Source organism: Leopardus geoffroyi, chromosome C1 (genome assembly GCF_018350155.1).
Source record: "Leopardus geoffroyi isolate Oge1 chromosome C1, O.geoffroyi_Oge1_pat1.0, whole genome shotgun sequence".
NCBI lineage: Eukaryota > Metazoa > Chordata > Mammalia > Carnivora > Felidae > Leopardus > Leopardus geoffroyi.
Window position 1 is genome coordinate 102,858,097 of NC_059328.1, and position 15,942 is coordinate 102,874,038.

General features: G+C 42.0%; 1 protein-coding gene across 20 annotated transcripts in view; it reads left to right on the forward strand.

The window, feature by feature from the left end:
• Nucleotides 1–15,942, forward strand: part of LOC123598569 (phosphodiesterase 4D interacting protein) — a 223,381-nt gene that overhangs the window by 44,833 nt on the left and 162,606 nt on the right. For all 20 annotated transcript variants that reach the window (XM_045478847.1, XM_045478851.1, XM_045478850.1 and 17 more), the window contains exons 2-3: nucleotides 6,430–6,485; nucleotides 11,042–11,193. In XM_045478847.1, the coding sequence (XP_045334803.1) occupies nucleotides 6,430–6,485; nucleotides 11,042–11,193 (208 nt within the window). The remainder of the gene's footprint in view (nucleotides 1–6,429; nucleotides 6,486–11,041; nucleotides 11,194–15,942) is intronic.

Here is a 15,942-nt window from a genome sequence, read left to right on the forward strand (position 1 = left end):
ATTTTCTTCTGGTCCTTATCTATAGACATTTTTGCTGTGTAAAAATCTTCTTGTTTAACATTTATTTTTTTTAAGATTTATTTATTTTGAGAGAGACAGAGACAGCATCAGTTGGGGAGGGAGAGAGAGAGGGAGGGAGAAATCCCAAGCAGGCTCCACACTGTCAGCACAGAGCCCGATGCAGGGCTTGAACTCACGAACTGTGAGATCATGACCTGACCCCAAACCAAGGGTCAGACGCCTAGCCTAACTGACTGAGTCACCCACCTGGGCATCCCATCTTGTTTAACATTTTAGATTGTCCTTGGGGATTCTAAGTAGTTAGATAAGGAGGAGGAAAGTGCTAAGTGCAGACCTGGTTTCCTCCCGTGACTTCCCTTAAGACAGCTTCCTACCTGAGGGTTAAAGCTTGGAGGAGGATGGCTTGAGGACAGGGAAAGGTAAAAATGTTGGAAGGGGTCCTGGGGGCAGTTTATGTTTACTCAGGCAGGAGAGAACAAAATGAAAACCACAAATACACCCTTCATTCTCCTGTTTTGGGGTCTTTGTCATGTTTCCTTGTGTTATTTGTACCCATCCTTCAAGGCTAGATTCAGTGTTCTCTGTTTTCTGCATATTTCCTCCCACCAGGACAAAATTAATTGCTCTCTTGTTTATATTTTTCAATCTGTTTTAAATCTCATTATTCTTGTAATTATCTCATTGAATCCTATTTGCCTTCCCCAGTAGTCTCTGAGTACTTTGATGACAGGGTTTAATTTCTTTTTCACCTTTATATTTCCAGGGCTGGCCGTATAAGCCACTTCTCAATAAATGTTTATAAGATGGAATGAAAAACCCTATAAACAGTGTCAAGGCCCAGGTTTTTGCTCTAAGTACTGTTATAGCAGATTGTTTCCCCCTTCTGAATTTTATACTTAAAAAAAAATCTATATACAAAGAAGTCTGAAAGATAGAAAATGCCTCCAAGAGGCATTTGTCTGCAGGTTTAGAGATCTTAAGAGTGGTGGTGAGTAATGAAGGAGGGGGCCCAGACTGCATGTTGGAAGTGATTGCCCTGGGGGGAGGACCTAAAAATAACTGCTGCTTTGGGAGTTTGGATACCCCTATGGGAAGAAATACCCGTAGGTTAAACATTTTACTAGGTGAGACGAAGGAGAAGGTAATGGGGACTGGACAGGCATCAGCTCCTTAGGAATAGTTTGGGGGGTGACTATGGTCCTGGGATACCACTGTCTCATACTGTCAAAGATGTGTTGCACATCCTACTTTGTAATGGTAAAGGCCTATGGTTGCCATTTGCCATTGCTTGTGAATGATATGGTCCGTTAACAAGATGCATTGCTCTTCTGGGTCCACAAATTAAACAGACCAAAATATGAGACAATAGCCCCAAATATGCAGTTTGCAAGGGAAAGTCATGACTTCCCTACAGAAAGTATCTCTCTGCAGGCTCCATCGTCGTGTTACCCCTTGGTAAGGAAGAAGGACCCACGTTTCTACCCCTCCCCACACTGTTAGGAGAGAAAGCAGGACCAGCTGCTTACATTTTAGAAAGGAGCTATGTCAGTGAGGCCATTTGCAAGCAAAGGAAAGCAAAATTGAGTGCTTGGATATTCCTGACATAATTGAAACTACTATATTTAGGAAATTACTGGAAAAAAATCCTCAGAGCACAGTTTGATAGCAGCAGAGTATCAGAGTGTAGCAGATGGCTTTGAGAGAATCAATTATTTTCTGATTATTGTCAACCTGACCATCCTGGAAAACTAGGAAAAGCTAGTAATGTGGGATATTGAATGTCAATGTGTTGTTTGAGTCCAATATCTTCTTAGCTGCTTAACAGCAAATCAAGAAAGCGTGGGCAATATACCATGCGGAAATTAAGTGGGTGAACAGCTTGTGGGTGGGTTGTACTTGGAAAATGCTTGGTTCTTCAAATTAAGCAAGAGAGTGGCTTGGCAAAATTAATAATTGTAACGTTAGTGGCATTGGTATCAGTATTGACAGATTGATGAGGTAGAGGGAGAGAAAGGATAAGGCTCATTGAGGGAAAGCATGGCTCATTTATACAGGAAAAGCACCATGTAAGGTAAAAGTATCTTGGGAGAAAGATTATATACGTACATCTATGCTGGAGAGCTATGAGTGCTCTAATGAACCATATGCTAGCTGAGCATGAGTCATCCATGGGCTGATGTTAAAAAATAAACCTACAAACACTTCAATTCGAGCAACTAGGACAAGGTCATACAAGTTTTTTCCAGATTTGAGTAATATGGAAGAATTTACCAACATATATTACTGCTTCACAAAGCAGTGTACATGTGCATGTGTGTGTGTGTATGATCCAGCTTGGAGTCTGTCTCTAGCATACCTCAGTTCTCTTTGCACTTTGGTTTATCTGCTGTTGTCACAGATTGCAGTCCCCTAGACATATACCCTGTGTTTCTTCACTGTGAGCACTCCCCTTCCCTGGGGGAGCATCAAATTCCTTCCTAACCTTTTGGAGCAGATGATGAGCCCCACTCTTGGGCAATAAGAGAGGGAACTTGAGCTGTTAATAGAGTTAAAGTGATTTTTAAAAAATCTCCTGAGATTGTAAGTATGCCCATTAACTCAGTGCCCATCCAAAGTGACCTCTCTGCCCTGACACTTACTGATTCCTAGTGGGCAGGCAGCTAGCTCAGAGTACATGTGGGTTGGGGCTGCAGAAGGTGGGGTATCTCATGGGGCCTGTACATCTTGCCTTGTTGTCACCTGCTCCTGATCTGGAGTGTGGAATCTTCAGAGCAAAGAGGATTAAACAAGATCATGTCCGGACAGTCCCCCAGATCCTTGGAAAGTATTAAAATGGGCTTTATGGTTAAGCATCTATTAGAATAGAACTGCATAATGACTGCAAGGGACCTTAGAAAAATCCATGTAGTTCCTTTACAAATATTTGAGGAAACTGAAGCCCAAGAGGTAAAAGTGATTTATAAGCCAGTGTTAGTGGTTCATCAGCATAGATTAGTGAATTGCACACTGAAGAAACTAGGTTACTCAGGACAGTCTTTTTAAAATTTTACTTGAGTGTGGTTGATATACAATGTTATATTAGTTTCAGATGTACAGCATAGTGATTCAACAAGTTTGTCACAAGTGTAGCAGCTGTCTCCACACATTGCCATTATAATATCGTTGACTATCTTCCCTATACGGTACCATTTATCCCCATGACTTATTCATTCCTTAACCAGAAGCCTGTATCTGCCACTCACTTCCACCCATTTTGCCCCCTCCCCTCTGGCGACCATCGCTTTTTTCTCTGTATTTATAGGTCTGATTCTGCTTTTTGCTTGTTTTTTTCATTTGTGTGTGTGTTTTTTTTAGATTCCTCATATGAGTGAGATCATATTGTCTTTGTCTTTCCCATTTATTTCACTTAGTATAAGACCTTCTAGCTCCATCCATGTTGTCTCACATGGAAAGATTTCATCCTTCTTATGGCTGTATAATATTCCGTTGTGTGTGTGTGTGTGTGTGTGTGTGTGTATACACACACCACATATGCCTTATCCATTCTCAAGACTATGTGTTAAAGCAGAAATGAAATTCTGTCTGCATTTGATCTGTACCAGGGTAACAGCCTCAGAGACCTACACAGAAGCCAGGAGGGTATCAAAAGTGAGTATGTAAGCTGGGACTACAAAGATAGGAAGGACAGGGACTGTGACAGACTGGAGAAGACATGTTCCGTTGAAAGGTGATAGGTTGTCCCCTATGTGGGAAGGCAGGCCCAGGGTTGCTAGACCCATTCATTTTCTTTTTTAATGTTTATTTACTTTTGAGAGAGAGAGAGAGAAAGAGAGAACAAGCCCAAGTGGGGGAGGGGAGAAAAAGAAGGAGACAGAAACCGAAACAGGCTCCAGGCTCTGAGCTGTTGGCACAGAGCCTGATGCGGGACTCCAACCCACAAATCATGAGATCATGACCTGAGCCGAAGTCAGACACTCAACCGACTGAGCCACCCAGATGCCCCTAGACGCATTCATTTTCTAAGAGAAGTTAAGAGTGGGTCAACCCTGTGCTGACCAAATAAAACATTTTGGCTGGGTTGAATTTGGCCTGAGGAATGACCATGTTCCTGATGGCACAAACACTGTCATCTACCTAAGTCTGTAGGCTGAGCGTATAAAGGAATCCATCCAATGGCTGCATAGCAGCAGTTAAGTGTAAGTTTTTCAAATTTTTCAAGACAGTGTTCTGGTTGATGGCTTCAGTATCCTTCCCCTACTTTATTACAACAGAGGGGAATTTGTAACTAGTACATTCATCTCTTTAATTGTTCACTCTTGTGGAAAGTTTTTAATGGATAGAGAAGGGAAAGAGGCAGACGACCCGGAAGAACCACAAGCTGGTGATCTGCTTTTGAATAATAAAAAAATCGCCAGGTGGTGTGTGTAGTCCAGCATGCCTTGTCTGGTACTGATGTCCATCTGGAACTTAACAAAATGAAGATTCATGCCAACATCCAGCCTTGAGGCAGAGAAGGAAGGACAAGAATTTCTAAACAAATGCCAGTCTCTCTTCCGCCTTCCTGAGAAGCCCTCTACACCTCTGTCTACACGATTCTTTTTGGAACAACTTACTGGGTGCACCCAAGGGTTTAAGGCATCACCCCGTAGGATTATTGCAATTGTCTTCCTGTTTCTGCCTTCTGCATCTAGTCCGTTGTCAAAACAGTAGCTAGCCCTTTTAAAACATTCATCACTCAGTTCAACCCCCTTTTTGACTCACAGGATTCCAGTGGCCAAATGCTTCAGTACAGCCTGAAAGGCTTTTACAATCCGCCCCCTGCACAGCCTTGCTGTTACTTCCTTGACCTTCCCTCCTCACCATGTGCTCACTCTGCCCCGCCTCACTGGCCTCCTTTCTGCTCCCAAACACTCTGGCATGCTCCCTCCTGTGAACCTTTGTGTTTGATGTTCTCTGCTTAGAAGACTCTTTCCCCAAATACCCTATTGCTTCTCAGAGAAACTATGCCTACTGAGAATTGCAATCCCTTCCTCCTGCCCATATCTCCAGGACTCCCTATCCCCATCCCCCACTTCAATTTTTCTTAGCACTTGTCTCCAGTTGCTCTATACAGTTTACTTTTTGCTTCCCCTTACTCTAACTTCCATGAGTGCAGGCATTTTTGTCCTTTTTGTTCACTGCTATATTCATGCTGCCTAAAACAGTGCCTAAAAACATAATAGGTGCCTGACAAGTATTTGTTAAATACATCTTGAAAAAAAAATTTCCCTTCTCTGCTAGGTCTGGTGACCTTAATTCACTGTGCTGGACAAATACACATCTTTCTACTGAACTGTGGTTTTAACATTACCATTAATAGACTTAAAAAAATGTTCATTTATTTATTTTGAGAGTGTGTCTGTGTGTGCATGTTTGTGAGTGCATGTGTGTGCATGTGTGTCAGTGCAGAGCCTCATGTGGGGCTTGATCTCATGAACTGTGAGCCAAAATCGAGTCAGACACTTAACTGACTGAGCCACCCAAGCGCCCCCCATTAATAGACTTTTATCTGTTTTTCCAAGTTTTCTGAGTCCATTCTACTTCCTAAACATACATTGGATTTTTTTGCTTATCTTCATCTCTGCTTCTTTTAGTTAAAACCATCACAACTTCTTGCGTTTCCCATCCACTTTTATCCCCTCCACACAGTCTCACTCAGCAGCCAGAATGATCTATTTAAAATCAAAATCTGGGGGCGCCTGGGTGGCGCAGTCGGTTAAGCGTCCGACTTCAGCCAGGTCACCATCTCGCGGTCCGTGAGTTTGAGCCCCACGTCAGGCTCTGGGCTGATGGCTCAGAGCCTGGAGCCTGTTTCCGATTCTGTGTCTCCCTCTCTCTCTGCCCCTCCCCCGTTCATGCTCTGTCTCTCTCTGTCCCAAAAATAAATAAATAAATAAATTAAATAAATAAATAAATACATAAATACATAAATAAATAAATAAAATCAAAATCTGGTCACTTACCACTCATTCCCTCACCTAAAATCCTTCAGTGGTTTCCCAATGCCCTTCACACAAAACTCTGTGTCCTTACTGTATCCCACAAGGTCCTGCACAGTCTGGTGGCAACACTGGTTTTCTCTGTTCTTCCAACAAGTTAACTTCCTTCCTGACTCAGGGTCTTTGCTGTTTTCTCATACTGGAATTGTGTGTTCAATGGCTATCTTTACATGTTCTTACCCAGGATAGGAACCTTCCTGTGGGGTTTGTCTTTGTATCTCCAACACCTAACACTGTCCTTAATCCATGGTAGGAGCTTAATAAATACTTGTGGAGAAATAAATGAAAACAGAATGTCGGTGTCTTGCCACCTTAGGGACTGGGGACTCTAAGGGTATCTTATTAATTAACAATATGTTTCTCTCCACAGAGATTATTTTGCAGAGGATGAAGGGGAGATGGTATCCAGAACATGTCACGTCGCAGGTAAGGAGGCTATGGGTCTTACCTTGACAAATTCTTGGTCATGGTAAGGAGGCTGTGGGTCTGACCTTGATAAATTCTTGGTCGTGGTAAGGAGGCTGTGGGTCTTGATAAATTCTGGTTTCCTGCTGATCGTAATTCCCTTGAATTATGGACCCTTAAATTCATCATGGCAGGGGCGCCTGGGTGGCTCAGTCACTTAAACATCTGACTCTTGATTTTGGCTCTGGTAATGGTCTCACATTAGTGAGTTCGAGGCCTGTGTCAGGTTCTGTGCTGACAGTGCAGAGCCTGCTTGGGATTCTCTTCTCTCCCCCCGCCCCGCCCCCCCCCACCTCTCAAATAAACAAACTTAAAATAAATAAACACATAAATAAAATAAATTAAGCATAGCAATATTCTCAGACTTTTTGTGAATTTCCAGATTTGCACCTACCACTATAATATGTGATTCCCCACCTTCCCAGCACAGCACAGGAAATCATAATTGAAATTACGATTCTGTAATTCCAAGGTTAAAGTCACTTGTGAAATGATTAAAATAGATTCTGCCACTAAAATTAAATCTCTACTCGCATACCATTTAAATGGGTATAATAATAGTGTCAACGTCATAAGTGAGATTAAATGAGAAAAACTCTTATTGTAGACTTATAAAGGAATAAACACCCAGTAAATATTGTTGTTATTAATGTATTCATAATAATATCACATCATTACAGAACTAACATTAGCCAGGGATTTACCTGAATTATGAAACCAAAGTGAAGATAGTTCTCTTTGGGGGAGCATTTTTCACAAGAACCTTGAATCACTTAAGGGTTCTGCCTCCTTCGCTAAGTCATTTGCCTTTTTCATTCCAGCCTTGAAGCCCAGATGGTTCACATGCACAGCATGGAAAAAGTTTTTAATTTGAATGTGTTAAGGATTTCAGACACTTACAATTAGCATTTGTAATTGTATATGCTAAGTCTACAAATTCCAAGGGTCTACTACACTCATTTTGAACATCAAGATCCTCCATTTTGCAGTGAAAACTCAAAGGAGCAGGGCAAAAATGGAAGGGTAGAGAAGATGCTTATTGTTTCTTTTAACTCTTATAAGAGCTCTGTGAGGTATTATTTATTCCCACTTTCACAGTGACAGTGAAGCTGAGCAAAATTAAGAGATTTGCCTGAATTCCCACAATTGGCAAGTGGTGAGAATTCATATCCAAGCTTCAAAGGCTCTTTTCCCTCCATCACACCCCACTGATCTAACTGTAATGTATTGTTCTGTTTCATCAAATTTTCTTCCATTCGATAGCCTATTTAATTTCAACTGTTTGTGGGAGAAATAATTCTTTTCCAATTTCTCTTAAGTAAAGCATTTATTTGCATTTACTTAGAAATATCACAATATCAACAAAACAGGTGCAACCTTGCTATTACTATAATTATTATTAATTTGCAAGCACAGACTGTTCTGTAATTAAAAGAACAACAATTATTTTGTACAAGCTGAATCAAAGACAGCTGAATATGGAAACAGAATACTACCTCTATCCATAACTAATTTGTGCTGTGTACCAATAAAACCTGCTTTAAATTTCTGTTCCATTTTAAAACCCTCTACTCTACCAGGCAAGAGGAGTGGCTATTGAGAATACCAGTAAGGATAGGGATATGTGGGGGCACCTGGCTGACTCAGTCTGTGGAGCATCCTACTCTTGATCTCAGGGTTGTGAGTTTGAGCCCTGTGTTGGGTATAGAGATTACTTTAAAAAAATTAGGGCGCCTGGGTGGTTCAATCAGTTAAGCATCTGACTGTTGATCTCGGCTCAGGTCGTGATCTCGTGGTTCATGAAATCAAGCCCCACATCAACTCTGCACTGACGGCTCAGAGTCGGCTTGAGATTCTCTCTCTCCCTCTTCCCTGCCCCTCCCCCCATCACAATGCTCGCTCTCTCAAAATGAACATACAAATATTAAAAAGATCATAAAATAAATTTTAAACAAAAAGACAGTGATCTGAAGACACACCTGATACTATGTTAACTTTACAAAAATGAAGACACTTTACAGTGTCCATTTTAAAAACAAATCATGTGGCCTTACATTTCAACCTTTTTTTCTTTAAAACCAGTGGTGTAAAAGGGAGTTAAATACTTTTCGGCAAGAAAAAAAAAAAAAACTGCACTGGAATCACCCTGTCTCTCATCATTATTTTCTTCTTCATCTTTTATTGTCTTCATTTTTCTCCTCGCTATCATTTTCCTGATCCTTTCTGTCTTCCTACTCTTTTTCTGTCTTTTCTTAGCAGAGAACAAATTCCGAGTTGATTGAAATATCCAGAGGCTTTTTCTTGTGCTCTTTCTGGCGAGTTTGCAAAAGGAAAAAGAAAGAGGGAGGGAGGGATATTTTCTCCCATCCCATGGCTTGCCTTTTCATTCTTAATGGTTTCCTTTGTGAGCAGAAGCTTTTTAGTTTGATGTAGCCTCACTTGTTTATTTTTGCTTTTGTTGCCTTTGATTTTGGTTGCCATGCATATATGGTCAGTTAGTTTTTGACAAAGGAGATAAGGAGGTACAAGGAAGGAAGGAAAGAGAAAAGAAAAAAAGGGAAAGGACAGAAAAAGCATATGATGACATTTTGCCTCTTGGCTCCTTTGTCCATACGTGTGTGTGTGTCTAGTTAATTTTTCTTCAGAGCCCATTTTGCTCTTACTTGCACTGATGCCATCTGTGGAGCTCAGTGGATAGCAATGGCTATCATTCTCTCTGTCTTAAAAAAAAGAATATTCGTAATAAAGGATCATTGTTTCCTTCTGCCAACCATGAAAAGGTGTATTTTTCCATGTCTTCGACCTGAGTCTACATCCTTAAGTCCACCTCAGTCTGAGGTCTTCTGTGTACTCTGCTTCTAGGAAGCCCTGATTTCTTGCTTCCACAATGGTACTTCACAAAGGCAGGCATGGGGTTAGCAGCAGCTTTTCCTAGGGCGATTCTTCCTTTAATTAATGGAATTATTGCATTTCTACCCCCTGCCCTGTTTTCCCTCAACTCTTAGACCTGTGATGATTCCCTTTGCTCCTAAATTAACAGTATTAGCCGACCTCTGGGAAGGTTGAGTGAAGAGAACCATAGGACTGGTTCTGCCACTTTTTAGCATTGTGATCTTGGTCATGCAAACTTTCTGAACCTTTATTAACTCATAGTAAAATGGATTTAATAATCGCATCAGTCTATTTCACTTGGGGTAGTAACTTTATAAACGAAATAATTCATGTGAAACTACTTTGTAACCTGTAATACCTGTTAAAGATGTTGGTTGTAATAATTGTTACTACTCTTAAATAATGACCTGAAATATTTTTGTAGAAACACCTCTTAGCTAGTAGCTTGATTTTTTTTTAAAAAAAAGAGAAGCTATTTCAGTCTTCTTTCGTCATGTGCCAAATCACCCTAAAACTTAGTGGCTTAAAACAGGTGTCAACAGGGGCGCCTGGGTGGCTCAGTCAGTTAAGCGTCCGACTTCGGCTCAGGTCATGATCTCGAGGTCCGTGAGTTCGAGCCCCACGTCGGGCTCTGTGCTGACCGCTCAGAGCCTGGAGCCTGTTTCAGATTCTGTGTCTCCCTCTCTCTCTGACCCTCCCCCGTTCATGCTCTGTCTCTCTCTGTCTCAAAAATAAATAAACATTAAAAAGAAAAATTAAAAAACAAAAAAACAGGTGTCAACAAACTGCAGCCCATGGGCCAATTGCCAGTTTTTATAAATAAAGTTTTATAGCAACACAGTCATGCTCGTTCAGTTACATATTGTCTGTGCCTATTTTGAGTTGCAAGAGCAGAGGTGACTAGCTCTGACAGAGATGGTATGATCCACGAGCCTAAAATATTTACTGTCTGGCCCTTTAAAAAAAAGTTTGCCCACCTGGGGCTTAAAACAACAATGATTTATTATTTCTCACAGCCTTGTGTGTTGACAAACTGGGCATTTCCTCTGCTGGTCTCACTTGGGATTACTCAAATAGCTGCAATCTTTTGAGAGCTTGACTGGGGTTGAGAGTCCATAGACGGTTTACTCACATGTCTGGCATTCGGTGACTGGCTGTCAGCTGGGGCATCTCCATTCCCTCTGTCCTTGGCCTTTCCTCCTCCAGGAGGGTAAACTGGGCTGCTTCACAGTAGGGTGGTCTTGGGGCTCTAAGAAGACAAGAACAAATGCATGGTCTCTCAAGACTTAGTCTCTAGAATTCATACAGTGGCATTTTCATCATATTCTCTCAGTCAAAGCAAGTCACTAAGCCAACCCAGATCCAAGGGCTGGAGAAATAGGCTCCACTTCTCCATAGAGTAGCAAAAGCCTCCAATTACAAAGGGGCACAAACATGGACTAGTGCGTTTCACTGGGGACCAGTATTAATATGATCAGCCACACACTACTTTATGTGAACTGTTTCCGTGTGGCCCAGAATTGGTTTGTACTTTGTGGAAACCAAATTCTGCTGGATGGTGCTGGTTAGAAGGATCATAATGCCACTGTTCTATACAAATTTTTGTTGTTCTGTTTTACCGGCAGCTTTTCTTAGTGACACTAAAGATCGAGGCCCTCCAGTGCAGTCACAGAGTTGGAGAAGTGGTGAGAAGATCCCCTTTGGACAGATGCCTTCCTTGAGAGCATTTGAAAAACCCCCTCAGGTGCAGACCCAGGCTCTTCGAGACTTTGAGAAGGTAAGTCACGTGGGTGAATAATTGTTATCCCAATTAGAAGGAGCACCAAGGGATAGTGATGTCTCATAAACATATGACCCATGGCTTAGTCTGGATTGTGGCCATTCTTATGCCAACCAGTATGATGTCTCTTTTAAAAGCATATGTCCCAAGGGGGCATGGGTGGCTCAGTCGGTTAAGCGTCTGACTTCAGCTTAGGTTGTGATCTCACGGTTCGTGGATACATTGGGCTGTGTGCTGTCAGTTCAGAGCCCACTTCGGATCCTCTGTCTCCCTCTCTTTCTGCCCCTCCCCTGCTTGTACCCTTTCTCTTTCTCTCTCAAAAATAAATAAACATTAAAAAAAATAAATAAAAACAACTCTTAAAAAAAAAAAAAAGAGCAGATGTCCCAATAAACGTATGTGTTATTAGCTATGCCCTGAGCACTCTGGTTCATGGACAATTGCCTGTAGCAATGATTCTGTCTTACCATTTTTACCCCTGGTTTACTTCTCAAATAAATTCAGGAAGTTTAAATGGCACCCTGAGAATCTATAACTGGACCATAGTGTGCTTAGGGGACATAGTTTAATTGGCTGGCATTATATTCTCAGTGGCTTGAACCACTCTAGATCTCTGGATACTGTCTGCAGTGTAAGGTGGCCTCAGCCACAACCATTTGCTTCTCAAAAAAGAATCTGGCATTGTTGCTTACAACTTCTGATTCAACTCTTGAAGTGCTCTGTGTCTTGATAGGTTTATCCTTAGATTTGGACAAGAGCCAAATTACTGATAATGTAATACAAGTCCCCACCTCCCTGTGCCCTGGATTGACCCCAGGAAGTCTGTATAATAGAACCTGTCTTCTGGGATTTATATGGCCTGGAAAGAGCACACAGGATTTCTTACACCAATGTGCTAAAAACAGAAATAGCTCTTTGGTGCCCCCTGGGGGTTGCCCATGGATCAGGCCATATATGAGCACTGTATACATATGCCCTTAGATTTGTGGGTGGGTTTCTTTCATTTTTTGGGTTGATAGCTTTTGACATAAAGTAATAAACTTCTATTTTCAAAAAAAGGTGAATAAAACAGGATTGACATGGGTTTGCCCTGTCTTGCCTCAATTTGTGAACAGAAATGCTTCCCGAGGATCTAATGTACATCTTACCAGATATTCCTGTGGACAAAGAAATATGCTCAATACTGGGGCGCCTGGGTGGCTCAGTCGGTTGAGCGTCTGACTTGGGCTCAGGTCATGATCTCGTGGTTCGTGAGTTCGAGCCCTGCGTTGGGCTCTGTGCTGACAGCTCGGAGCCTGGAGCGTGTTTTGGATTCTGTGTCCCCCTCTCTCTCTGCCCCACCCCTGCTTGTGCTCTCTCTCTCTGTCTTTCAAAAATGAATAAACATTAAAAAAAAATTTAAAAAAAGAATATGCTCAATATAAAACCTGCCCGAGAACGAAACAGCCTACTGTTAGTGTTGATGGTTTTTTTTTTTTTTTTTTGGTGGTGGGGGGGGTTGTCGTTGTTGTTTTGGGGGTTTTCTTGTTTTGTTTTGTTTTTTTCCTCAGTTGTCATGGATAGTGTTGTAGGGTTTTTTTGGGTTTTTTTTTTTTTGTTTTTTTGTTTTTTTGTTTTTAAAGACACAGAGCTTGCAGGAATATTAAGTGGTTTTGAACACTAAACCTCTGAACAGCTGTGTGGTGCTGGTGGTGAGAGAGGGGGTGCTAACAACCCCTCCTCTTTTTTCACCTTTTGCATCTGCTGCAATGCAGAATGGATGAGCAGAGTGGCAGTCCTTCCCAAAGCTGTGTGGGATGCTCTCTGAAAGAGTCTGTGGGCCTGTTCCTTTTGGTTGAGAGGTGATTTGGAATACATAAGTAAGGGAGTCACTGCTGAGGGAACGAGTGGCACTGCTGAGGGATGCGGTGGGCACAGGGAAATGAACAGGCTGACCTGGGCACCGAGCAGAGGTCAGCTGACTCCTCAGGTTTGGCCTCCCAAGTCCTTCCTCTTCCCAGCCTGCTCTGAGATAGCAGATCAGTCCTCACTTCTCAGTGCCGGGAACCACTGACAGAAACCAAGAGGATGCAGAGAAAAGGCGAATAAGGGATATTTCAAATCTCACCCGCTGTGTGTCAAGTAATAAATAAATGATGAGGCTATGACACACATTTTTGCCAGAAAGGTCGTTGCCAGGGCTCATAGAAATTTTGACTTTTTTAGTGCCATAGAGTCTGTGTACCATGATCATAGATCCTGACAGGTTATTGGATCAGAGTGATATTTTACATACAGACTCCTTCCTATGTGCTTTCTCATGGGTTACCACCTCCACCCCACCCCCAGCGTGTCTGGGATGAGCGAGACCAGAGCAACACGGGATGGTACTAGCTAGCATATGCCGATCGCTTTCTGTGTGTCACGTGCTGTTCTAAGTGTGTGCAGTATTCTGTCATTTAATGCTCACCACAGCCCTGTGAAGAAGCAGAATTACCACCCCAATTTACAAGTGAGGAAATAAAGGCACCAAGAGTAACAAAGGAACTTACCCGATGTCTCCTAATGTGGGCCGAAAAAACTCATCATTTTTGTGGCCTAAGATAGTGAGTACTTTCTAGGTTGGGAACTCACCTGGTTAAAGTATGGTGGTCACGGGGCTGGAACCATTAGCTCCTCCAACTTAGATGAGCAGAGTGTGGTATCATCTTCTCTAAGTAAACTGTAAATCTCCTTTATTTCCCAGTATTCCCCATCACGTGCTTTTTGCTCCATTAATTCTGAGCTATTTGCAATTCAAAGCTATTTCATACTTTTTAAAAACAATATTTATTTATTTTTGAGAGAGAGAGAGCACGAGCGCACAAAAGCAGGGGAGGGGCAGAGAGAGAGCAGGAGATACAGAATCTGAAGCAGGCTCTGAGCCATTAGCAGAGCCCCATGCAGGCTCAAACTCATGAACCAAGAGATCATAACCTGAGCCAAAGTTGACACTCAACAGACTGAGCCACTCACATGCCCCTAAGCTGTTTCATACTTCTGAGTTTTTGTTCTGGTGGTTCCCTCTGCCTAGAATACCCTTTCTCTCCTATTCTTCACCTAGTTCAAGCCTACTTATCCTTCAAGTTTCGGCTCAAGTACCATTTTCTCTTGTTTTAGGATGCCTTCCCTGATTCTGCAGTCTCAAAACGTTACCCTGACTCTAAGCTCCTCAAGAAAACACCCCTTATGTGTACCCTTCTAGTTTTGAGAACATAGCATAATGCCAGTGTATAGTAAGTGCTCAGTAAATGCTCATCAACTCAATTAGACTTCTTGGATTTGGATTTTCCTTCCCTATTTTCCTCCAGCCAATTCTGTTGAATTTGTATTTCCCCCAGCCTCCCCTTAGTATCGCTGGATGTATTCATAGTAAGTTGATGTATTAATTGATCGGTTAGGATAGGAAACTGAGAAGTCAAGAAAAGTACGTTTGTTTGTAATAATGAGTTTAAAGGAAGACAGTTTTTCACCTAAACTGGGGTGATAAAATTATAAATGTAGAGTAAGAGACCTTTTGAAATATTCGACAAGACTTATTAAGATCGTAATAGTAGCTAATAATAATAAATAACATTTATTCAGTGTTTATTGTATACCAGGCACTTTTTTAGACACTTAACATATCTTATTCCAGCTGTTTTTCAGTTCATTTTTCCTAACTTATGAGGTAGATGTTATAGCCATTAGAGTTGTGAGGAGACTAAGCCTCAAATAACTTGTATAAAGCTGTGCAGGTAGAAAGTGGCGGAGCCAGAATAGCTCCAGGATTCTTGGGGTTCTTGGGAAGTGAAAAGACCATTCACAGAAGGAGAAGTTACATTGGTGGTTTTATAGATAGAGTCAAAATGGCCTACCCAACACGAAACCCACGGAGGGGTGGGGGTCCGTGGCTGCGAGTCCTAAGGGGGCCTCCGCTGCCTTCCCCTGTTTACCCATTTTCTAAGAATGTGGGGTTTAACAAGAAAATGCCAGCAAAACCAGCTGCAGTGTTTGCCTAATTATAGTCTGAAGCCAGCTTTCTCTGGCAGTCCCAGTGCAACCACAGTGATTCAGCCTTTTGAGGCCCCACCCAGCCTGGCAAATTTTTCCACTCGGATGTTGATGTCTGTGGGGGATGGAGGAAAAGGAAAGCCCTAAAAGGGGGTTTTCTACCTTTATGGAGATCCGAGTTATCGCAGTCCGGGTTTCCTGTTCTAGTTTAGGTGAATCTGGGCCACCACTGCCTTTAGACCCAGCTATTCCCAGCTCCTTTTCAGTGTCTCTTTGTCATTACAACCTTGGAAAATGAATGTTGCCGGTGAAGTATATTCTCATTTAAACACACACACACACACACACACACACACACACACACACACACGACATCTATGCTCCCCAAACCACAGTGCCCCAAGCATCCTGGTTTTGTTTTCACTGGCATCTTGAGACCTTCAGAAAGCTATTAGATGAACAAGGAAGGGCAGGGGGCAATTCTAAACTTTGAGCAATCATAAGCACAGAAGTTTTTCTCTTTCTTTTATTTTTAAAAGATTTTATGTTTAAGTAATCTCCACACCCAATATGGGGCTCAAACTCATAACCCCAAGATCAAGAGTTACATGCTCCACTGAGCCAGCCAAGTGCCCTGAATTTTTTTTCTATTTAAACCTCACTTTTCAGAGGGATTCCGTAGTTGTTCTGAAGAGCTTTAGAAATGTTTTCATTCCTAAGCAACACTGCCAACAA